The following is a 24,781-nucleotide window of genomic DNA, read 5'->3' as shown; positions in this document are numbered from 1 at the left end:
TCTTTGGGGAAAGTTGTACCCTTCTCTCTTCATTCAGTTAACTTATGGATGGGAGGCAGATACTAAAATGCTTTCTGTAATATTACAGAACTATTACATACCATGGAGGTGCTTATGAGAAGCAACCACTGTAAAGTTATAGCAATATATGGGGGGAGGCAGGAAGACAGCTGCACAGGAGTTTCATTTCAACTATGAAGAAACCTCTGGCCCGGGCCACAGTGGCTCAGTTGGCTGAGTGTTCTGTGCACCAAACTGTTGCCGGTTTGATTCCCAGCCAGAGCACATATCCTGGTTGTGGGTTTGATCTCTGGTAGGAGCACGTACCTCAAGAACGAAGATTTTTAAAAACCTCTGAATTCCTGGGAAGCCTAGCTGATTCTTCAAGGGTTTGAACGTTCTACAGGTCCTCCAAAGATGGAATCTAACAGCACCTTTGGAAAGAAGCCTCCGAGTTGGATTTCAAGCCTCTGGCCATTAGAAAATCCCTCCAGGAGACGGGTCTCCCCCTTAAAGAAAACATCAGTAGGCAGCAAATCCTCTCCTCCATGTTCTTGGCTGGGTAGCAGTTGAAGTAAACAGTCACTCATGCACTCACCAGAACAGCTCCTACTGCCCACCTTATTTCTCCAGGTCAAGCTGCCATCAAGGCTCTCACCTTTAGGCAAGCAAATCACACCGTGCCAGGTTCTCTACCATCACTCTCCAGTGCCAGCCTGGCCTCTTCCAAACAGCTCAAAGCCTTGTACCTTGACCAGTCATAAAACCATCGAACTACACAGCAGTTTCTTCCCCAAACATGATCTGCTTGCTATGGAGTAGCACCCATCATTGTCATGAAGAGTACCTAGAATTTCTTCTAAAAACAAAGTTATAAAAAACAAATGGGAAAAACTACAGCCACATCATGTAAGGTTGCTATGTTAGGAAAATTACATTTTTAGAAAATGGATTGGGGGGGATCTGGCATCCTATTTCTAATCATTAGCTCTTAATTTCACTAATCCTGTAACTTCCAAAAGTAAGCAGCTTCTCTTAAATTACAGTATTCTACTAAATTTGGATATTGCTTCCCAAATTAAAAATGGTTAATTTTATAAGCAGCTAAAAAACAAAACAAAACAAAAAAAACCCACCTCAAAATAAAGACAGCATTAAATATTACGTAAGGTTTTCTTTTATTTAAAAGATCATTCACAAAATACCATATCCATAGATTTACTTTCTGTCATATAGTTGAATGTGTTAAGTGTTTGGAATTCCATTCTTACATTTAAAAGTCAACTGGTTTGCCCAGAAGTGTAGATGAATTTGTTTTGTTCTTAATCTTTTCCACATTGAAGATATAAGTAGGTCATCTGAAAGCATCAGGTTTGGTTACAACCACATAATGCATGTCTTTCTTAAGTTAAGTATTGGTGTTACACAAATGGTTCTTATTTCAGAAGCAAAGATGACAGGTGGAAGGAAAGAAGGGAGAGTTCTGTAAACGGCCGAAACCTTGCAACAAGACAGAGTAGACACCAAGGACGCCAGCTAGGGACTAACTGCTATCTAAGCGCGCTGCGCTGCGCAGGCCGATTCCCCTCAGCCCTCCAGCATGCTGGCCAGGGCCTCTTCTCTCTACCGCTCTAGCTGCTGGCTGATCCTGAATTTCTCCCAATAAAACGAGTGGGACTCAGGTGCTAATGAAGTTAATTTGTCCACATATGGGTGTTCAAGCTCAAAAGCTATTGCCTAGACCCCTAGCCCTGGGTAAATGCTGAACACTGTATGTGGGAACAATGAACTCTGTCCCAAAGATGAGACCTTACAGCCACCTACCATTTATTTTAAGGTTCTTGATAGCTATGCATAGTAAAATTCTCAATTCATCAAGTGAAACAGAGTAAAGTGCCAGATTCTAGGCCCATTTTAATTTTCATTATAAAAGTAAAGGGTGGTGGGAAGCACAGTATCTCACTGTTAAACTAGGGAACAGATAAATGCAAGGGAGAGATGCAGAATACACAGATAACGGGGATTTGGAAAAAGCAATGTTCACACTATACAGTGAGCCCAGCACAGCTCTACCACCCCCCCACCCCTACCCTTTAGTCCCCCAAAGCACCTGTGCCCAGTAGAAAGGAAACCAGCAGCAGGTAGTTGGATACATTCAGCCAGCCAGAGGAGCCGCTCATATAGCTGGTGAAAGGAGGGAACCAGTTTGGACAGTGTTGAAAAAGCAGTAATAAGACATGTGAATAGAGTAGTGTATTCAACTGATCCTCCCATGTAAACTCCCTACGAATACTTCACATTACCCTTTAAGTTTCACTGTCAAAATGTGAACCCATTCTGCTCAAATAATCTATCTGGGGAGGGGGCCACAGAGACAGGACTACTTATAAATAGGATGGAGGAAATCTGCAAGAATCAACAGACATTTTATCCTTTTTTGAAAACAAGGTGTTTCCAAATCTGTATGTTGATCAAAGCTGAATAAAAACAATGCTATTCAATTTGTGACTTCTTGTGTGTGTGTGTGTGGTTTCTTTTTTTTTTTTAATTTTTTATTTTGTGTATGTGTATGTGAAAGCCACAGAAATACAGAACTCAACATGCAGGTTGGAGGAGAAGCACTAAAAAAAAAGAAAAATCAAAAGGAAGTGACTGGAATCTGGCCAGTGTGTTTAAAGTAAAATGAGAAAGCGAAGGAGAAAAATGAAACAGCACCTCAATTCAAAAGAGCTCTCCACATGGTGGCTGCCTTTGTCCCTTTAGAGAAACTCATGTGCTGGAAGGAAACAAGGAACAAGAAGGAAAAAGGACAGAAGGAAATGGGGAAAGGAGTGGCAGAGAAAAGAAAGCACAAAACAGGCACTAGATACAGCAAAGCCAAGAATGTACTAAAAACCACTTGTTAACTGCTGACATGCACTCACAAGCTCTGTGTTTCCTTTGTAAGGAAGGAGGACAAAGGTCAGGCGCAGGAATGGTAACTGCAGGACTGCTGGTCCAGGGGGCTAGCCAGGCTTCGGTCTTGCTCCACCTGCCCCCAAACCCCATTCCCTCCCAACCGCCAGCTCATTCTTGCTCCTTTTGGACAACTTCCTCTCTGGGCCGGGCTCCCCCGAAGATGGCAGAGTTGGGATTGGCTACTTGGTTGAGGGGTGTTGCAACTGTTCGAGGTTTAAGCTGGAGCCGTGGTCTCTGTGCTCTTTCCTCTGGGAGGGGAAAAACAAGGTTTATAAAGGATGATCCCATTCATTCCCCACCGGGTAAAATGATCTCTACAGCCCAGCCCAATTTCTAAAAATTAACAGCTTTGAAGAACTATTCTATTCCTAGATACACAATAAAGATAAACTTACTATTTAAGATCAAGGGTGGGTCTACAGTAACTATGCATGGGTTATAGAAGGCAAATGTCTATGAGGTACAAAATATCACGAAAAGGTACTCTCCAAGCGCCTTTACAAGTTGCCGCCATACCTTCTGTTGGTTCTCTGAAATCCATATTGGGCCCTCGGAGAGGAGGGCCATCTCTGAAACGACTCCCCATCGGGGGGCCTGCTCGCCGATCACCTGGGCGACTCCCTCCCCTGCCTCCTAGGAAGTCGTCCCTGAAGCCTGAAGAGAAAGATGACACCGAATTACTTTCGAAACTACTGTCTCAAAGCTGACTACATATCTTGAGTAAACTGTTTCAGATTAAAAATTTTAAGTTCTTTAGCTTGTCCAGCATCTGAAGTTTTTCCAAAGTATAATGCATTGAAAATGAGTCCAAATGTGAAACTATTCAATAATTTCAATGCAAATAGACTTTTTTTAAAAAAAGAATCTTGGGAGAGAAAAATAAGCTGTTTAAATTCTTAGCCTGCAGGAAAAATGGAAAACAACATATGAGACTATATTCTAATACGACTTAAAATAGGAAAATCCTCAAGGCACATTTTATTCTGTTTTCTATTATAAATCTATAAGGTTATTAAAAAGATAAACCTGAAATTTAGAAGAGATAATATAGAATGCAAAAATAACAAGAAAAAATAAAAATACAAAGACAAAACAAAAATACGAAGTCACTTCTGGGTGACACTCCCCATTTTCCTGTTCCTGCTGCGTTTCAGGGTGGATCATTCTAAAAGCAAAGCACCTGTGTGGTAAACAAAGCAGTTATCCCAGTAAGGCCCACTCCCTAAGGGAGGCAATGCTAAGGAGCAGAGCACCTCACACCCAACCTGTACCTCACCTCCTCTACTTGCAAAGGGGTTTCCCTCATTTATTTGTGTATCTGCTAAAACAATTATCAACATAAGTAAAATGCATCTCATTTACAAATGTTAAGAGTAAGTTACAATTCTCATCAGTGTGTAGAAGTATTTCTCAATGGACTTTTAAGGTTAAGGTTTTACTTAGATTTATATTTAAGTGCAAGTCCTTCAGTTATTGGAGTTTAAGCTAATTAACCTTTTAACACTGAAATCAGAGTTAACTTCCAGTAAAAATATAGCTGAGATTGTAATTGAACACATATGCTTGCCCCCTTTGTTGAAGCTCCCAAATGACTACTTTACTCACTATAAGGATGGTGCCATTGCTCAAATGTATAGGAATGTATAATTGAGAAGAATCCCGAGCTTGAGACCTTCTTCTATATTAGAGGCTCGCGCACAAAATTCGTGAATGGGGGCTAAGTCCCCTCAGGGCAGCCTGTACTCTCTCCAATCCCGGACCACTGGCTTTTAACTGCTCATCTGCCTGCCTGCCTGGTCACCCCCAACCTGGTTGCCCCCACTGCCCATCTGCTGGCCTGGTTGCCCCCAACTGCTCCCCGACACCAGCCTTGTCGCCCCTTAGGCGCCCCCCCCCCCCCCCCCCGACCTGGTCGCCTTACACTAACCCCCTTCCCCCCAGGCCTGGTCAACCCTAACTGCTGCCCCTGCCAGCCTGGTCTCCCCACACAGCCTGCTAACTCAGTCGTTTGGTCATCCCTCATTAAGTCCCCTGCAGGCCCGGTCGCCCCATGCAGCCTGTTCAGTTGTCCATTTGGTTGTGACAGTTGCTTAGGCTTTTTTATATATATATATATATAGATTCTTGATCCCCATTATTCACAGATTTCGTATTTGCAAATTAATATACTTGCTAAATTTACCTGTAACCCCCAAATTGATACTTGCAGTGTTTTCACTGACATTCAGACATGCAAACAACAGTGAGACTTGAGTCACCTGACTAAAGTGTTCTCAGTTGAGGTGGAACAAGACAATACTCTGCCTTGTTTCAGCTCATACTTGTAAAAAGATTCTTTTCCTGACCTATTTAGTGTGAAGTTTTTTTGCTCTTGTGTTTTTTGTTGGTAATTTTTGTTTAAAATGGCCCCCAAATAGTGCTGAAGAGCCGTCTAGTGTCTCTAAGCATAAGAAGGCTCTGATGTATCTCAGGGAGAAAATACACGCTAGATAAGCTTCATTCATGGAGTTACAGTGCTGCTGGCAAGTTCAATATTAATGAATCAACAATATATAGAAAATAAGGTGTCTTTAAATAGAAACACACACAAAGCAAGTTTATGCATACAGCTGCTGACAAACTGCTATGATCAGAGGCTCAAAGAATCCTCCCCTAGAAGATGATCAGTATTTGTTAATTCGGCATTCTCGTTGATTCTACAGAACCTAACTACTGCATATATGGAGAATAACTCTATCTGTAATGATGGTACTTTTCCTGTTCCTTAAGGGTGGCAAGGATTTTGGAAATAGATCAAGTTATATAAAACCCAGTTCAGAGACTGAGTTGAACAATCCCCATTTTAACAAAGCAAGCAATAAAAACAATTCTAAAAGAGATTTAGACCAAATCAGAGCACTGCTTTGGGGGAAAACATGTTGGGATACACATAGCCAAATAAAAGATTCTTCAGTCTTTTAACCTGACACTTTCTCCAAACAAATCTAAACTGTAAAGTGTCCCTTTCCATATGAGTATGAAAGTAAAGTTACTTTCCCTTTAATAACGTTAAATGATTTTTTGCTGCCAGTGTTTAGTAAAACATATCAAACTCACACCCACATAGAGTGTGGTAAACACAACTGCTCCTTTGTCCAGGTGGATGTGACAAAGTATAGGAGAAAAAACCAATGTACATTATCAGTGACAGTTTCATTGCAGAATATCTTATGATACGAGCCTGGAAAGATGAGAAAAGCAAGGCCGACATTAACAAATATTGTGTAATCAATGTGATGAGATTTTCAGGAGGCATACTATGCATGAGAATCTTTCTGAGTTTTCTTTACAAAGTTTAGTTTAACACACTAGCTATTTCTGGTGGCGGGATGCTTTAATTTTTACTTGATGCTTCATTTTTTTTTTTTTTTTTAGCAGCACACAGAATTAAAAAATAACATTCTTTTAAAGAACATAGATCTGCTTTCATAAATAATATATTTAGGCATTACTATACCATGTGGCACTTCACCAAAACATGGTAGTTTACACTGAAACTGGTGAGTGGCAAGGTAGTTTCTTTGGCTATGCTCACTGTATGTCTGCTTCAGAGTTAAAGCCCAAGCTAAGTCAATAGCAGAAAGCACCAGTTGGTTAACTTTCACAGTTCCAGAGCTATGAGCTGCCTGTGCTCTTTCCACAGTACCAGGAATGCACAACTGGCAGGTCAAAGACCACCACTCACTGAGCAACTACTAACTGCTGCACCTGGATTGGCTTTAAGACTTTAGACATTTGTTGCATGTTTCAATCAGAGACTAGCTTATACATAAAATTACAGGTTTACTGGATTATACTGTACTTTTATGAATAAGCTCATTTCTAATTGGCTATAGGATTAAAAAAAATAAATTATTCAACAGATATAGTCACCTGTTTAGCTAAAGCAGTACTAGAAATAAATTTGAAAACTTTTAAACTCAAAAGACACCTTGCACCAAGTTCCCCATACTTACCCATTACTTTATACTGATTTTTGTTTTGATGGGGGCAGGGGGGCGGGCGGGCGGGGGTGTTGATGTTCTCATATATTGGAAGAGTACAGAAATAACATCAAGTTTATAGGAAACAAAACACTTTTCTGTTACAGTTGACATTTTTACTACACATATGACTTAAAAAAAAAAAAAGGTAATGAGATGAAGAAATGTTTAAGAAATCTTTCAAGCAGAGGCCTGGCATGCAAACTGGCCTCTTGAGTTGAGGCTAGGAGGCTCCTATTGGCCTGCCTTGGTAAATTAAGAAAAAGAATGGTAGGCCCTGGTCAGGTAGCTCAGTTGGTTCGATCATCATCCCAATACTCCAAAATTGTGGGTTTGACCCCTGGTCAGGGCACATATAAGAATCAACCAATGTCTGAATAAAATAAATTGATGTTTCTCTCTCTCCTTCTCTCACTCTAAAGAAAAAAGAATAGAATGATAAAGTGGATCATGCCCATCATAAGGAATGAGTTCTGCACCTCTCAAGAAAAAGGTCACAAGGACTTTTTTACCATCTTAGAAGCAGCCACTAGGAGTCATAGTCAAAAGGCTTCTGTGAGTTTCTAAAATCTCTAAACTGTATTTCTAGAAGTCACAAACAGTATTCTATTTGTGTGGTACACACAAACAAGAGCCACCAAGTAGTTTCCTTAGGCTAGACCCTGTGAGAATGAACAGCTGGCTAAGGAAGGGTAACAAACAAAACAAGGTGGATCAGACTGACAGGCCCTACCCCAAATATTTAGGTTCTAATAGAGGCTTTTTGCATGCCTGGGTACCTTTTGGAAAAGTTTCATTTGTCAAAGGCATTAAAGAAGTAGCCCGGCCAGGCCGGCTACGCACAAGAAATGTACAACAGCAGCAAGGCCATTGGAAAAGGTTAAGTGGTGATACTTTAAATACTGATACCGGAATTGAAGTCATCCCGGGACTCCCATGCACCTCTAGATTCTCGAGGGCCACCCATTCCTGAGGATACACAAAAAAGATAAAGTTGAGGTTGGATCATTACCTTGCTGCAAACACATGGAAAAATTCACTGGGACGATGTACAACTTGTGATGGGAAGTTCAACAAAATTAAAGAGTTTTTGCTGCCAACAGGAAAACAACCCCAGGCTTGCAGAAGCATCATCTATTCTAAGATTTTATGTTTATAAAAGCTCACAAAAACCTATCAGACCTACAAGACAGTTCTACAGTAACCTTCCAGAGTTGTAACCAGTAAGGTGCATGTTCAGTTTTAGAAGAACCAATCACCTCTGTCATCTGGTCCACCTTTCCTGAATCCAAAGCCACCTTTATCTTGTTTTCTGCCTTCGGCAATGTCCACACGAAGTGACCGATCACCCAACAGCTAATGATAAGAAGAAAACAGCATAAGTATTAGCAAGAAAAAAACTCAACTAACAACACGACAGAGAAAACCTGAACATACTTACTGCACCATCGTATGTCAAAGCTTCCTTAAGGGAATCCACCTCGTCAAATTCTACATAGCAGAATCCTGTAAGAAAGAAAACACTCCATTTCCTCAAGAAATTATGGGTTAACACTATGATGGGGTTCCTATTTTGTACAACTTGTCCACATCAGAACTACCACTTTTGTTGCATTTAGATGACTGCAGACTAGCAGAGCCTGAAAGAACATTTTTACTTTTCAATAAAGACAGCTTGCCCACCAGCGTGGCTCAGTGGTTGAGCACTGACCTATGAACCAGGATGTCATGGTTCGATTCCCAGTCACGGCATATGCCCGGGTTATGGGCTCGATCCCCAATAGAGGGTGTGTAGGAGGCAGCCGATCATGATTCTCTCATCACTAATGTCTCTATCTCTCCCTCCCTCTCTGAAATCAATAAAAATATATTTTAATAAATAGAACTTGATTGGTATTCCTCCCTCTCAGTTATATTTTTTCAGAAAGTACTAATCAAACAGGCACTAAAATAGCAGCTGTGTTTTTATAAAGCTCTCTTATGTTTTAACCATAATATTAAAACCTTTCTTGGATCACAGCAGAGTTGTTGGTTCTGACTTCTGAATGACTTTTGATATACTGTACTTGGGGTTTTAAGACAGATTCCAAAGTTGATTTTTAAAAAAATAAAATAAAATATATTTTATTGATTTTTTACAGAGGAAGGGAGAGCGATAGAGAGTTAGAAACATCAATCAGTGCCTCCTGCACACACGCTACTGGGAATGTGACTGCAACCAAAGTACATGACTTTGACTGGAATCAAACCTTTCAGTCCGAAGACCAACGCTCTATCTCACACTGTACCCTGCACACCCCCACTCCTGCAGAGTATGATTACACTTTACCTTCAAAGCCCACTAGGCTGCAAGTGCTTTGAAGGCCTAGGTCCAAACTATTCCTGTTCTCCATTTGCTCAGTAAGTACTTACACAAAGAATGTACTGCTTGGCTGGAAAGTGTCCCCTGCCCTCCCACCTTCTTCCCTAAATAGATTCAATGTTTAGAGAAATTGAGAAAACCACTCCAAAGTTCAAAGAGGCAACCCCAGCCCAGTCATACATCTCACACACTAGAGCTGCTGAAATGGAAGATGATTTGCTATGAGATAGTCTAAAACCTGCTGCTCTACTGACCCATCCCCAAAGGTTGGCTTCACCTACACATTTTTACCTTAACTCTGAATTCCTAAATGCTTTTTAGCAAGCAAACTAGGTGGGACTTACAGAAGATTAATCAATATGTTTGTTTTCACTGTTTAATCACTTGGTAACAAAGTTTCAGGTTCTAAAGTCAAAAAGCTTTCAACAAGTTTAAAAAAACACACACCGCAAAACACAAAAAAAAACCCCACTACGTACAGAACCACTCAGAGGAGCAGCACCTCTGCTTCTTGCACAGCTCCCCACTGTAAGTCACCACAGTGACTCTCCTTTTCATGGACATACTTCTGGATAAATAATGTAAACCAAATGCCTTTATACCTTGCACCAGGCACTTAACTACTGGGCATGTTTCCCTTCAGGCAATCTTGAAAGCTAGATGATGATGTCATTTGATTCTTCATTCTTTCTCCTCTGCTCAATTGCCTCTAAGATGCTAATCTATAGGCTCTAACTGTATCTGAAATTTGACTCAACCCTCTCCTAAACACATACTCTGAAGTCACAAATGTACAATGATAATAACACTTATTAGTTTATCTTTTGGAATTTATAATAAATAACTGAACTATAGAAAAACTACCAAGAAAAATGCACAAGTTGGCTAAGGTGAAATACACGAGAAAAATCCTCATATTTATTTGTTCACTTCTCTCCATTAACTCCTTTAGTGTCAGGCAAGACTGCTGTATAGATCAGGCAAAGAAATAGGTTTACCTGAATATAAGACACGTATTTCTACAAACTAGATGATGTATAAAACATTTCCCCCCAGGTAGAACTGAAGGCCTATGAGTCAAAGTGCCATGTTTACTGCAGCTACTTGGACCAAGCAAACATTTAGAACACTTTCATAATTAGAGCCCTGTGGTTCACTAGAACATTCTGGTTTAGACATCTCCCCCCACACACACCTTACAATAATGTAAAGTAAGAATTTCCCAAACTCACCTTTGAATTTGTCCGTGTCTTTGTCTCTGACTAGTCGTACGCTCCTTATGCTGAGATCTTTAAAGATAGCATCTATGTCGCCCTGAACCGTATTAAAAGGTAGATTTCCTACATATGCTGTGTAGGGGGGCTCTGTGGGCAGCTCCTTCTGGGTGCGGGAACCATGGCCACCAGCAGTGCCGCGAGACCTAGGAGGGGAAACAGACAGTATTCAAGTCTGTCCGTATATTCCTGTCCCAGATCAGGAAAAATAAAAATGCCATCCAGTCAGCTACACATTCCACTAAAATGTACAATTACATCACCTGGAAATTATAAGAGTATTCCAAATACTATTTATCAAAAAGGTGCCTGTTTCATAGTGACAGAAATATCCTCAGAATCATAGAATCCTCTCCCCATGCTTTACTTTACTGGGTCCTCAAATGTGTGGTGCATATTACTTAGCCACTTAAACCCCAATGTTATGTCCTCAGTTATAACCAGAGTGGTTTACTTGTCCTTGGTTCAGAGCTAAGAAGTGGCAAAGGCTGGACCTTGATTCTGCCTCATCACTGACAATTTGCAGAGGTATCAGTTTAAATCTCAGCTCTACTACTTACTAGCCATATGATCTAAGCTCACCTTCTCTAAGCATTTATTTATTTGTGAAGTTGGGTTAATACTAATAAAGACCTTGAATTACTGGAAAAAAAACAAAACAAATGTAAGGTGCTTAAAATTAAAACCCTGCCATACACACAGTATATATGTATAGAGTAACAAGTACCATTATCACCACCACCTACAACCTGAGGTTAATAATGATTTATAGATAATATAAAAATAAGTGGGGTCATTATAGATTTGTCCAAACCCATAGAATGTACAACACTGAAAGTGAACCCTAATGTAACTGGACTTTGAGTGATAATGACATGATGAATGTAGATAATGATGTTATGAATGTAGAAGTTCATTGATTGTAATAAATGTACTACTATTCTGCAAACGGGAGGCTGTGTATGTGCAAGGGCAGGGTTTATATAGGAACTGTGTAATTTCTGTTCAATTTTGCCGTGAACCCAAAATTGCTCTTAAAAGTAATCTATTAAAATGAAGAATGAATGAATGAACAGGAAGGGGAACTATTTAAAACAAATGAGTTTCAACAACCAAACATCTGTTCAAAGTCATCCTTTTTGCAGGGGAAATATGAATGTCAGCCTGGAATGCAACCTCATTTCCATATATTGCTAGAAGTATCATGGAAGAAATTTCACATCTTCCCTTGAAATAAACTATAGCTAAATATTTGGTAATAAATATAATTCTTTAAAAAAATGTTTTATTTATTGATTTTAGAGAGGGGAGGGAGGAAGGAAGGTAGGTAAGAAGGGAGGGAGGCAGGGACAGAAATATAGTTGTTCTGTATTCTGTCCTAAGAACACCAGAAAAAAATAGGTTTATTAAGTGAATTGCATCCCACTCTCTCCTCTCCAAGGGTTAGCAAATGTTACTTATTTTGCATTTTTAACACTGCTGATAGTGTGCAAAGCAACTGCTATTATCTCAATACCATAAAACCTAAATTACTTTCGATACAGTATAAACATACAGAAAAATGTCAAAATAGAGTATGAAAAATAAACACTTTAAATTCATTTATGCAACATTTATTAAATATCCAATGGAAAACAGTCCCTCGCCTTCAATCAGCTCACAACTGAGTAGCACCTATAAACCACAAATAACTATATTTGCTTGTGTATATATTCTCTTATCATTGATAGATTCTGTGACTTTAAGCAAGATAACATATAACAAAGTACCAGCCTACATATAGTTCAGTTGGTTAGAGCATCATCCCCATATACCAAGGTTGTCAATTTGATCTGTCAGGACACATACAAGAAACATCCAATGAATACATAAATAAATGGAACAACAAATTAGTGACTCTCTCTCTCAAATAATTAAAAGTTAAAAATATATGTAATAAAACAATTTTGGCATAGACTAATTAATATAAACAAAGAGTTTAAGTTCCTAGAGCATCACAACAATGTTATTAAGATACCTGGGTTGAATGAAATGATGTTATTTGAGGACCTGCTGTATATGTTAAAAAAATAAAGAAGTTACAATCATTTTTATTTAAGGTGAAGGGGAGCATATAGCGATGATAAATTCCATGTGTATGTTTAATAAATCAGGAAAATGGAGGGAGGCTTGCTGAAAGGGCATATTAAATATTTATATGAGAACTTATGGAGTGTGTTCCATGTAGAACTGAAAAGATAGGGTCAGATGACCTCAGATTGAATAGGGAGCCAGAAGAGCTTTGATAAGAGCTGCTGCCTCAATGAATGGTAATAAGATAATGGGGACACTAATAAGAATGTAGTAGGATAAAAAGCCAGTTTTGGGAAGACAAAAGAACCCCATTTCAGGGAAGCAGTATCTTAACTAAACTAACCAAAGTTCAACAACTTGCTCATTTCACACTAGCCTCACAAAACCACCAGTGGCTTAATACTTTAGACTAAGTATGTGAAACTCAAAGGCTAACACAGACCAAATAAATGAGGCATGTGGCCCATGGGACGAGAGTTTGACATCCTTGCATTAAGACCAGTGATTTTCCACCAATGTGCAGCAAGAGGCACAATGGTGTTCTTCAAGAATTTTTAAAACATGCAATACTTGACTAGTTAGTCAGGGGCACTGACCTCTTTCCCCTTAGACTGTCCAATACAAAATAACAACAGCCAACGCAACAATAGCTGTTCAATATGAATAAATCAAAATCATAACTATTTTTTGGTCAGATTGGCAAAAAATATATTTTTCTGGTGTGCTGCAGGATTTCAGAAAGTAGTTTATATATGCCATGAAATGTACAGGGTGAAAATCACTGCTCTAGACACTTTCTTAAGAATTATTGAAGCAGCCGAGACCGGTTTGGCTCAGTGGATAGAGTGTCGGCCTGCGGACTGAAAGGTCCCGGGTTCGATTCCGGTCAAGGGCATGTACCTGGGTTGCAGGCACATCCCCGGTAGGGGTGTGCAAGAGGCAGCTGATCCGATGATTCTCTCTCATTGATGTTTCTGACTCTCTATCCCTCTCTCTTCCTCTCTGTGAAAAATCAATAAATTAAAAAAAAAAAAAAAAAAAGATTTGCTCAAAGAAAAAAGTCACAAGTTTTTTGTGTGTGTGTTTTTTTTTTAAAGAATTATTGAAGCAGCCGAAGCCGGTTTGGCTCAGTGGTAGAGCGTTGGTCTGCGGACTGAAAGATCCAGGGTTTGATTCCGGTCAAGGGCATGTACATTGGTTGCGGGCACATCCCCGGTAGGGGGTGTATAAGAGGCAGCTGGTCGATGTTTCTCTCTCATCGACGTTTCTAGATCTCTTTCTCTTTCCCTTCCACTCTGTAAAAAAAAAAATCAATAAATTAAAAAAAAAAAAAGAATTATTGAAGCAGTCTTAAATACTACCCTATCTGATGTAGGCAGTTCTACAGGATTTCAGTTTCTTAGCTTTCCACATTAAGCAGATAGTTCCCTGAAGACATGTCAAGGCAGTGGGATTGGGGTCATGTGGGTAGACTTCAGTTTATCCACTCAAACATTATGAAGCATCTACACTGCTTTCAACTCCCAATTATATTAGTTGGTACTTACCAAGGGGGTAAGCAATGAAGTCATAAGCCTAGCAACTACTTTAGTCTCACAAATAACTTCTCTCACCAATATGGGTATTCTTATTTGGAATTTTTTTTTTTTTTTTTTTTAACACAACTGAGGGTTCCATGTATTTAGATGACAACTCCAATTAGGTACTTACATGTTATTCAAAAAAATTATTTTGGCTGTGACCAACACCAAGAAATACACTTTATATCATGACTTAATATCTCAGCACTTTACACAAATCAAAGTTTGCCCAAGCCCTAGCTGGTTTGGTTCAGTGGATAGATAGAGCAGTGGTTGGCAAGTCAACAGAGCCAAATTGAAACAGTACAACAATTGAAATTTCTTTTGAGAGCCAAAATTTTTAAACTTAAACTTTTCTAATGCCAGTAGGGGCCCGTGCAGGAGGCAGCTGATCAATAATTCTCTCCTATCGCTGAAACTGGTTTGACTCAATGGACAGAGCGTCAGCCTGCGGACTGAAGGGTCCCGGGGTTCAATTCCGGCCAAGGGCATGTGCCTTGGTTACGGGAGCATCCCCAGTAGGGGGTGTGCGGGAGGCAACTGATGTATCTCTCTCATACATGTTTCTAGCTCTCTCTCTCTCCCTCCCTCCCTCCCTCCCTTTCTCTCTGTAAAAAAACAATAAAAATATATATTAAAAAAAAATAATTCTCTATCACCGATGTTCTTATCTCTCCCTTTCTCTGAAATCAATAAAAACATATTAAAAGAAACAAAAAAGCTAGCGCAACAGCACTAACTCAGTAAAAAACACACTATTCTCTATTCCATTTCATCTTGCCAGGGCCCACCAAAGTAATCTAATCATCTACCAATAGGACACAACAAGCAGTTTATAAGCCTTGTTTTAGTGAATAGTCAACGTAAGGGGAACTTTTGGTTTACAGAGTCTTTTAGGGAATTTTCTTACTAGGAAAAAGGTATATATCATAACATTCTAAGTTTTGGATTCCCACACATTAATGAAAGCAAATAATCAAGTTATTAATATAATAACTGTATGTGGGTGAAAGGTTACTCAATTCAAAAGTCCCAGATTTTCCAGAGCAAATAAAATCATAATTTTCAGATCTATTCATTGGTCCTAAGAGAATACTGCCACAAAAAAGCTCCAGAGTAAACTATATCTACGGATTAGTTCTGAACTTTATAGGTTGAGTTCTTTTTCTAAATTAGAATGCTTATTATTTGACATGATATCCTACAAACCAGCTCCAATTAATTTTAAATAAAGTTTCACATTTCCATTCAACGTTGGATTTTTATATAATCCACAATTTAAAACCACACAATTGCCGGGACCGGTTTGGCTCAGTGGATAGAGCGTCAGCCTGCGGACTGAAAGGTCCTGGGCTCGATTCCGGACAAGGGCATGTACCTTGGCTGCGGGCACATCCCCAGTGGGGGGTGTGCAAGAGGCAGCTGATCGATGATTCTCTCTCATCCATGTTTCTAACTCTCTATCCCTCTCTCTTCCTCTCTGTGAAAAATCAATAAAATATATATAAAAAAAATAAATAAAAAAAATAAAACCACACAATTTACTTTAAAATCTAGAGTTCATTTTTTACTTTAAAAAATATTTTTAAAATTGATTTCTGAGAGGACAGGAGAGGGAAACAGAGAAACATCAATAATGAGAAACATTGATCAGTTGCCTCCTGCGTGCTCCATACTGGGGATTGAGCCCGCAATCCAGGCATGTGCCCGGACTGGGAATTGAACTGTGACCTCCTGGTTCATAGGTCGATGTGAAATCACTAAACAACTCCGGCTGGGCTTTGTACTGTAGCATATTTTTAAAAGTTTTTATCTTTGGAATTCATACTAAAGTATTTCCAGATGAAATGACACTAAGATTTGCTTTAAAATAATCCAGAAATTTGTAGAAGAGGAAAACATGGAGGTACAGATGAAATAAGAGTGGTCAATTTTTTTAAAAAGTGGATAACAGCCCTAGCCTGAATCAGTGGATAGAGCACTGACCTATGGACTGAAGGGTCCTAGGTTCGATTCTAGTCAAGGGCACATACCTCAGTTGCAGACTTGACCCCCGGCCCTGGTGGGGGTGCAGTCCAGAGGCAACCAATTGATGTCTTTCTTACATGGATGTTTCTCTCTCCACATCTCTCCCCCTCCTTTCCACTCTCTATAAATAAATAAATAATCAATGGAAAAATACTCAGGTGAGGAATAACAAACAAAAGTGGGTAATAGATATATGAGTGGGTCATTATGCTAGACTGCTTTGTGTTTTAAGTTTTTCTATAATCAAATATTTTTGCAGATTTCAACAAGCCATGTATATGAATAACCTTTTGGGGAAAAATGAACATGGACTAGGTAACAAAAAAACTGCTAGTTAAAAAAACACAAACTCTTCTCAATTAGACACACAGCCCTAGCTGGTTTGGCTCCGTGGATAGAGCATGGCCAGCGGACTGAAGAGTCCAGGGTTCGATTCTGGTCAAGGGCACACGCCCGGGTTACAGGCTCGATCCTCAGTGTGGGGCATGCAGGAGGCAACTGATCAATGCTTCTCTCTCATGACTGATGTTTCTCTCTCTCTCTCCCTCTCCTTTCCTCTCTAAAATAATAATAGTAATAATAATAATGACACATAGTTAAGCATTTCAAATATTTTAAGATTGAATGATAGGATGGCTGGAGTTCGTCTTAAAATAGTCTATCCTCTCCCTACAATGGAGAAGATAGATGAAACAGGAATAGCAAAAAATGTTTATGAAATTAACTCTGAGAAATGGAGAGTAGCTTAGCTTAATGGGTAGTTTTTGTTTGAGATGATGCACAAGTTCTGGAAAGAGAATGGTAATGGTTACACACCATTGTGATTACTGAATTGCAACCCCTGTAAACATTAGTGACACTGAATTGTACACTTAAATGGTAAATTTTATGTTATATATGTAAAGCCACAAATACACAAAAAAGAAACTGGGTAAGGGCAACATAAGGGTCTCCACTTATAGTTATGTATGAAAATGTTCAGATTAATGTTTAAGTGTTAGGTAAAATGAACAACTGGTAATTTCCAGCCCAATATAGACTACATTAAAGTTCTTCCATTACCGATTACCTCAAGTAGCAATTCTTCATATATTTTCAAACTCTAAAGAACACTAAAATTTACTTCCTTTGATTCCAGCTCTGTCCTCCAGAGTCACACCTTTCTTCTATTTAACAGTGCCTTAGGTTTACTATGGTATTCATGTTAAATTTTCCTTTTTATCAGAGACCTAAACTGATCTTATAATTGGCCTTAGCACAAATCAAGAAGGTGGCACTAAAATGATTACTCATGCTTCACTTGTAGTACTTGAGGAGGGGGGTAAGGAGGGGGGTGAGGTGGGAAGCCAGCTTCAGTAAAAAATGTCTTTGATAAAGCAGTAAAAATTATTAATTATATTAAAGTATGACCCACTTTTTAATATCTCGTTACGAGATGGGGACAAAGCACTTCTGCTACTTACAGAAGGACAACGGTTATCTCCAGGAAAAGCACTCATGTAAGTGAGTTACAAGCTGTACTAGCTATTTGTTTCATGAAACATCATTTTTACCCGAAAGAATTGACAAATTGGTTATGCAGACGGGAATTTGGCAGACATTTTTTTGAAAATGAAGTGAGTCTGTCACTTCAAGGAGAACAACCGTACCTGTTGCCAATGATAAAATGAAGGCTTTCAAGCAAAAAAATAGAACTTTAGAAAACTATACTCACCAACATAAGTTTGGCAGACTCTCAATACCTGAAATTTTCAGGTGAAAATTGATAGTGATAGCAATAAGCATGATTTTTGATACAGTATAAAGAAATGTGTCAACATATGGAAGATCTGCATAATTCAGTCTACTGGCATTGCTTAAATGACCCTTGTGTATAATTTCATTCAAAATATAAGACATATTCTCTCTGGCTGGTGTGGCTCAGTTGGTTGAACCTCATCCCATGCACTGACGGTCTCAGGTTCAATTCCTGGTTGGTATGTGTATGGGAAGCAAACCAATAGATATTTCTCTCTCCTCCCTTCTTTCTCTAAAATTAATAAAAAAATATATACTTCTTAAAAAATAAATATATATTTCTTAATGTTAACAGTATGAAAAGCCAATTGACCAAGTTTCAGATTATATATTGCAACTAACCTTTATGAAAACTGACACTTGTTGAGTTTTGGTATAGCAGCAAATAAGAATAACCACAATTACCTAAAAAGGCTATTAAAATACACCCTTTTCCAACTTATCTGTGTAAGGCTGGAAAATATATACCTTTGTTCAGATACCTATGTCAACCAAAATCTAACTCAGAAGCAGGTATGAGAAATCAACTATCTTCTATTAAGCCAGTTCAAAAGGCTCCAAAAATGAACTGATTAATTACAGAAGAATGTGTGTAGAATGAGGGAGACCAGTCTCCATGTACCCTAGACAATGCTTACTGGAGGTGCTGTATTTTCAATGAATTATCAACATATTGGAGTACATCCAAAGGACCCCAACAAGAAGCAGCATTTAGGAACCATGACATGGGGAAAACTTCAAAGAATCTCGGACATTCAATTTTAAAATTAATGAAAAGGTCAAGAGGCAGCGCAGGCTCTCTGGCCCAACCCTTCCTTTCTTTCCTTAGGGTAAGATGGGAACTGATCTTGGACTGACAAGACCCCCAAAACATTCTGCTTTGGATGCTCTAATTTGGATTTCATAATTCAAGTCTTCCCAGAATACTCAGGTTAGTTTCAGACAGAAATATAAATGCGAAAAATATACTAAAAGAGTTTTTAGAAATCTCAGAGGCATTTATATTAAACATTTCAAACATAAATTCTGTAACAAACCAACAATTTCAAAGAACAAATTACTTTGTACTCACTTATAATACCCATTGTACCCTAGAGAAAGATTTCTTGCTTGGATTTAGATATATAGCCAGTTGAGTAAAAACTCACTCTAGTTAACTCAACAGAACTTTTCCCACTCTACTAATCTCAAGGGAAATATTTTAAGAATTAAAAAAAAATTACAAACCAATAGCTACCAATTATTAACCATTTTTATCAACTAGATATTGTGTCACACATTTACTACTCCCAACAGCCCATCAGAGGACTTTCTACCTTACAAGTGGAGAAAATGAGGCTCAGAGAGGTAAGGGAACCTTTTCCAGGTCACACAGCTACATGGCTGAGCTTACACTCAAGCTCTGGTCTGCCTGATTAAGAATCTAGGGCTTTTGCCCTAGCTGGTTTGGCTCAGTGGATAGAGCATCTGCCTGTGGACTGGGGGGGGGGGTGTGTGTTTCCAGGTTCGATTCTGGTCAAGGGCACATGCTCTGGTTGCTGGCTCTATCCCCAATTGGGGAGGGGGGGGGGGGGAGAAGGTAGCCGATCAATGATTCTCATCATTGATGTTTCTCTCTCTCTCCCTTCCTCTTTGAAATCAATAAAAATATATTAAAAGTAAATAAATAAAAAGAATCTAGGGCTTTTGCCTGAACTGTCTCCCAGATACTTCTTGGTAAAACCAAGCATTTGTGGCAACACGTTTCACAAGACTGGGGAGTGGGGAGAAGGATGACAACAAACCAAAACAACTTGTCATTTGATATGTAAACAGAATTTTCCCCTTATTGATTTTTTTTTTTTTTTTTTTTTTTGAGAGAAAGACTGGAAGAGAGGAAGGGGGATGGTGATGGAGAGAGAACCCCTGACTGGGAATTGGCCCCGAGACCCTTTGGTGCACCGGCCGACACTCCAACCACTCAGTAACAAAGTAGTAAACAGAATTTTAAAGTCAGCTTTTCAATACCTTTACAGATCCTGGTATCAGTGGAAATAGCTACTATTTATTTTTTAAACATATTTTATTGATTTTTACAGAGAGGAAGAGAGAGGGACAGAGAGTTAGAAACATCGATGAGAGAGAATCATCGAACAGCTGCCCTTAACCAGCATCGAACCTTTCAGTCCACAGGCCGACGCTCTATCCACTGAGCCAAACCGGTTTTGGCAATAGCTATTATTTTTATATACTGTTTTCTTTTCAGTTTTAAGTTAAAATATGCTTAGAAATTTAGAGATGCCAAGCTAAGCCTTACAAGACTCAAAGTTTAGAATTCTAACCCCCTTACCTGGAACCTGATAAAGAATACTTAAGAGTTTGGTAGTTCAATCAATTTTAAGAAAATATATTTTATTGACTTTTGTACAGAGAGGAAGGGAGAGAGATAGTCAGAAACATCAATGAAAGTCATCGATCAGCTGCCTCTTGCACACCCCCCACTGGGGATATGCCCGCAACCAAGGTACATGCCCTTGACCGGAATCGAACCCAGAGCCCTTCAGTCCCCAAGCCGACACTATATCCATTGAGCCAAACCGGTCCCGGCAGTTCAATCAATTTTTAGCAGATACAATTTCATCAACCTCCATTCTTGCTAATTCCAACCCAAGTTTCAGGATTGGTGGTTTTAGATTAAACACTCTGAAGGCTTTTATTGCAGTCAGAAATGTAAAATCAGTATTGCTCTCCACTTTATTGGCAATGGCAAATGAAAAACTGGTTCCTCAATGCTAATTTAGCAAACTAAAAAAAAAAAAAAGAAAAAGAAAAAAAGATTCACACATACACACCCACACACACACACACACACAAAAAACAAACCCCAAAATATATTAAAGATTTGGCACAACCAACTCTTTGATAATTTGGGGGGGAATTTTTTTTTCTTCATTCTCACCTGAGGATATTTTAACATTGATATGAGAGAGAGAGAGAGAGAGAGAGAGAGAGAGAGAGAGAGAGAGAGAGAGAGAGAGAGATTGATTTTGATTGGGTCAGGAAGGGAATTGAACCTGCCACCTTTTGGTCCCAGGGCAAAGCTCTAATAACTGAGCAAACTGGCCAGGGTGATAATTTGGAATGTTTTGACTTGCTTTTTGAACAATGTGGCCTCTGGTTCTCTTCTTGGCTGCTGAGGAAATGCCTTTATAGGCTGGGAAAATGAAGCAGTTGTTGAATATTGCTTCCAACAACTGCACTGGTTATTACATATGACTATAAACTTATGGGAGCCGAAAATGGTTAAGCTCAGTGGATAGAGCATCGGCCTGCGGACTGAAAAGTCCCAGGTTCAATTCCAGTCAAGGGCACGTACCTTGGTTGTGGGCACATCCCCAGCAGGGGGTGTGCAAGAGGCAGCTGATCAATGTTTCTCTCTCATCGATGTTTCTAACTCTCTATCCCTCTCTCTTCCTCTCTGTCTCTGTAAAAAAAATCAATAAAATATATTTTTTAAAAAGTAAACTTATGGAAAAGGTGTAATTATAAAAGCCAAGTTTTTAGATTGTGACTAAATTTCAAACTTCTATTTTTTTCACCTGTGACCCAAATGGTTTGGGCATCTCATCTAGCGAAGGTGTTTTAGACTAGAGCAGTGGTCACCATCCTTTCCGATGTCACGGACCACCAGTTGGCGCCTCTGCTTCAAAGGTTTCCTTAATCCAATGGTTGCTAACCTTTCGAACCTCACGGACCACCAGTTGGCGACTGCTGGACTAGAGGGAAGGGGCCTTACCAAAAGTACCAAGCAGCCGAGACCGGTTTGGCTCAGCGGATAGGGCGTCAGCCTGCGGACTGAAAAGTCCCAGGTTCAATTCCGGTCAAGGGCATGTGCCTTGGCTGCGGGCACATCCTCAGTAGGGAGTGTGCAGGAGGCAGCTGTTCGATGATTCTCTCTCATCTCATCGATGTTTTTAACTCTCTATCCCTCTCTCTTCCTCTCTGTAAAAAAATAATAAAATATATTTTAAAAAAATACCAAGCAAAGCAATATAATACTGGTTTCCATCGATGGGATTATTTTCTATAATGCTTGAGCATTGTATTTTAACATAAGCAACAGTACCAAGACATTTATTGGTGTGAACACACTTCAAATAACAATTGAATTTATCAAAGAATATCTGGTCAACTATCGTATCATCTTGCTAAATTTTAGAAATCCCAATAACAGATAAAATTAAATCAGTATTGATGAAATTAAAATAACATTTCTGGAAAAGGAAAACTTTGGTACAGAACACAATACAAGTCTGGTCCTCTGTGAAATTTTTGGACTCACTCCAGACATTATCTGAATGAACACATAATTCACCAATAGGTTAAGAATATGAGCAATATTTCTTATGTACTTTTATATGAATATGAAGTCAAATGGAAAACTTCAAGGTCATATGTAGAAGGTGCTTAACAACAGTAAAGGGACTTTTTATTAGGAAGCTTAGATGATGTAGAATGCCAGCTAATGTTCTCTCATACCAGTTTTTGGAGAACATCTGGGCAAATGGCTAACATTTTCATTTGTTTTTTGATATTTGAAATAGCATATTAAGAGAATTTGCCGAAACCGGTATGGCTCAGTAGTAGAGTGTCGGTCTGCGGACTGAAAGGTCTCAGGTTCAATTCCGGTCAGGGGCATGTATAATACTTTGGTTGCGGGCACTTCCCCGGTAGTGGGTGTATATTAAAAAAAAAAAAGAGAGAGAGAATTTTACCTTTTTAAAAAAAATCCTCACCAAAGGAATTTCCTCCACTGATTCTTTTAAAGACAGTGGGAAGGAGTTAGGTGGGGGGGGAGGAGGGGGGCGGGGAGGAAGAAAAGAAACATGAATATGAGGCATTTGAACCTGCAATCCAGGTTCATGCCCTTGACAGGGAATCTCACCAGAGACCCTTTGGTGCACTAGCCAACACTCTGACCACTGAGCAACACCGGCCAGGGGAAGAGAATTTTACTTTTGATTATTGTGTATTATTCAAGTCACCCCAACTGTCAAAAGTGACAGCCACTAAAAGTCTAACTCAAACACCTCAACTCACTAGAAGAGATGGCAAATTTATGAAAAGGTAGAATTAAAAAAAAAAAAAAAAGTCCCCGAGGTTCAGTATGATAGGATTTACTTTTCATTGGTCCTCAACCAATGAAAACTCCTTGGATCTGCCTCATATTGAACTACTTATTCTGTTTAAGAGTAGTTTCCCTGGGTACTTCTAAATGAAAGTTAAAAAACAAACAAAAAAACCCAAAAACCTAGTTATTAAATTTCAAGTACAAATCTGATGTCTAGAAACCTACCCCAAAGGCAACAATTTCACACGTCATCCAACATCTATTTCTTTTTTATTAGCAAATAAAATATCCTTTGAAAATTAACAGGTGGCTCCACTTCCATGTTATGGTGTAATGAGTGATAATGGGTACTCTCCCAAACGCAAACAAGCCTGTTCTGAGGCATTCCCAAAAAACCAAGGCATTAAAAAGATCATTCTTCCCCAAATAAAGATATCCTCTGGGGATTGAAACCCAGGAGACTGGACACCTCAGCAGGCACTATTGTGGTGTTATCCTGGGAAAGTAATCTTCCTGTGGAAGCGCACAAAGGCTGTGTGTCCTTGACAAACAGCAAGATGTTTATAAGCCTACCTTCTAAACGCTGCAGGGGGCAACTTGTCTTAATGATTTTTTTTCTTTTAAACGGGGCGCCTCAAATTATATATAGTGTATGGATGGCCAGAATCAAGAATGAGGCTATAAACGCGATTCCTTCTCTAGGTCAGAATGAGAAACTAGGGAGAAATAAAAATTTCTGCCAGCAAGCACGTAGCAACTGTCCATAATGGGGGGGGGGGGGGGAGAGAAGAAAGCTCTGATGTGTGTTTTGTTTTGGTTGGTCTCCCCGCTCCCGCCGTGAACCGGGCCATTCCCTGGCTCCCGCAGCCACGGAAGGGGAAGGGGATCGCTCCTCTCTCGGCCTCCTGACCTTACCCAGTTGGCAGGCCTCTCGGCGAAGGGGGTCAGGGCGCCGGAGGCACAGGCCAACACAGGGGGGCCGAGGCGGGGGCCGGAACCCGAGCGGGGCAGGCGGCGGCCCCGATCCCGCGCTGCAGCAGAGCCCCGTGCCGACCTGGGGGATGGGGCTGGAAGCGGGAGCTCGTCTTCCCGGGCGCTCAGGGCCGCTACAGTCCGGCCTGGCGGCCGAGGAAGGGGGAAGGACAACACGTCGCCGCCGGCAGAGCGAGGGATCCGCCCTGCGAGCAAGACCCCGGGAGCCTAACCGCCCCTCCCCGTGCGCGCCATTTCCAGGCCCCAAGTTCTCTTCCAGGCGCCTCTCCCAGGCCTCCGCCGGCCTGGCCCGGACCCTGCCTCCCGCCACCCCGGAGGCCCCGACTCCGCCCGCCCCCCGCGCCCGGCTGGGGTGCGCGCACGGCCGCCTCACCCTCTGCCGCCGCCGAAGCTGCTGTAGGCCCGATCGTCGTAGGTATCGAAGTCCGCCATTTGCCGTCTCCGCTCCGAAAGGAACCAGGGTGAACGAGGAAGGACCCCGCAATATAACTCCCCCCGCCCTGCCGCCGGGGCTGTCCGCAGCGCCGCCTGATCGCAAATCGCATGCACGCACGCACATGCGCGCGCACGTACGCCGCGCCGCG

The 24,781-nt window shown here is 40.2% G+C and overlaps 1 protein-coding gene across 4 annotated transcripts; it reads right to left on the bottom strand.

Annotated features, from left to right (window-relative positions):
- Positions 1 to 1,154: 1,154 nt before the first annotated feature.
- On the bottom strand, positions 1,155 to 24,733 carry EIF4H (eukaryotic translation initiation factor 4H). 4 transcript variants are annotated; one of them, XM_036409338.1, is made up of 7 exons: positions 24,571 to 24,727; positions 10,575 to 10,762; positions 8,422 to 8,486; positions 8,240 to 8,336; positions 7,890 to 7,949; positions 3,475 to 3,630; positions 1,155 to 3,206 (listed from the first exon to the last, which is right to left on the bottom strand). In XM_036409338.1, exons 1-7 carry the CDS (start codon positions 24,627 to 24,629, stop codon positions 3,067 to 3,069), a joined length of 765 nt encoding a protein of 254 aa, XP_036265231.1. In that variant the 5' UTR covers positions 24,630 to 24,727; the 3' UTR covers positions 1,155 to 3,066. The 4 variants fall into 4 exon arrangements, with proteins under 4 accessions (XP_036265231.1, XP_036265232.1, XP_036265233.1 ...); XM_036409339.1 differs by having other exon boundaries at positions 3,475 to 3,612; XM_045571200.1 differs by having other exon boundaries at positions 3,066 to 3,206; positions 3,460 to 3,630.
- Positions 24,734 to 24,781: the final 48 nt, after the last annotated feature.

This window comes from Pipistrellus kuhlii, unplaced genomic scaffold (genome assembly GCF_014108245.1).
Source record: "Pipistrellus kuhlii isolate mPipKuh1 unplaced genomic scaffold, mPipKuh1.p scaffold_m20_p_4, whole genome shotgun sequence".
NCBI classification, from domain to species: Eukaryota; Metazoa; Chordata; class Mammalia; order Chiroptera; family Vespertilionidae; genus Pipistrellus; species Pipistrellus kuhlii.
This window is presented reverse-complemented; position numbering and strand designations above follow the sequence as displayed.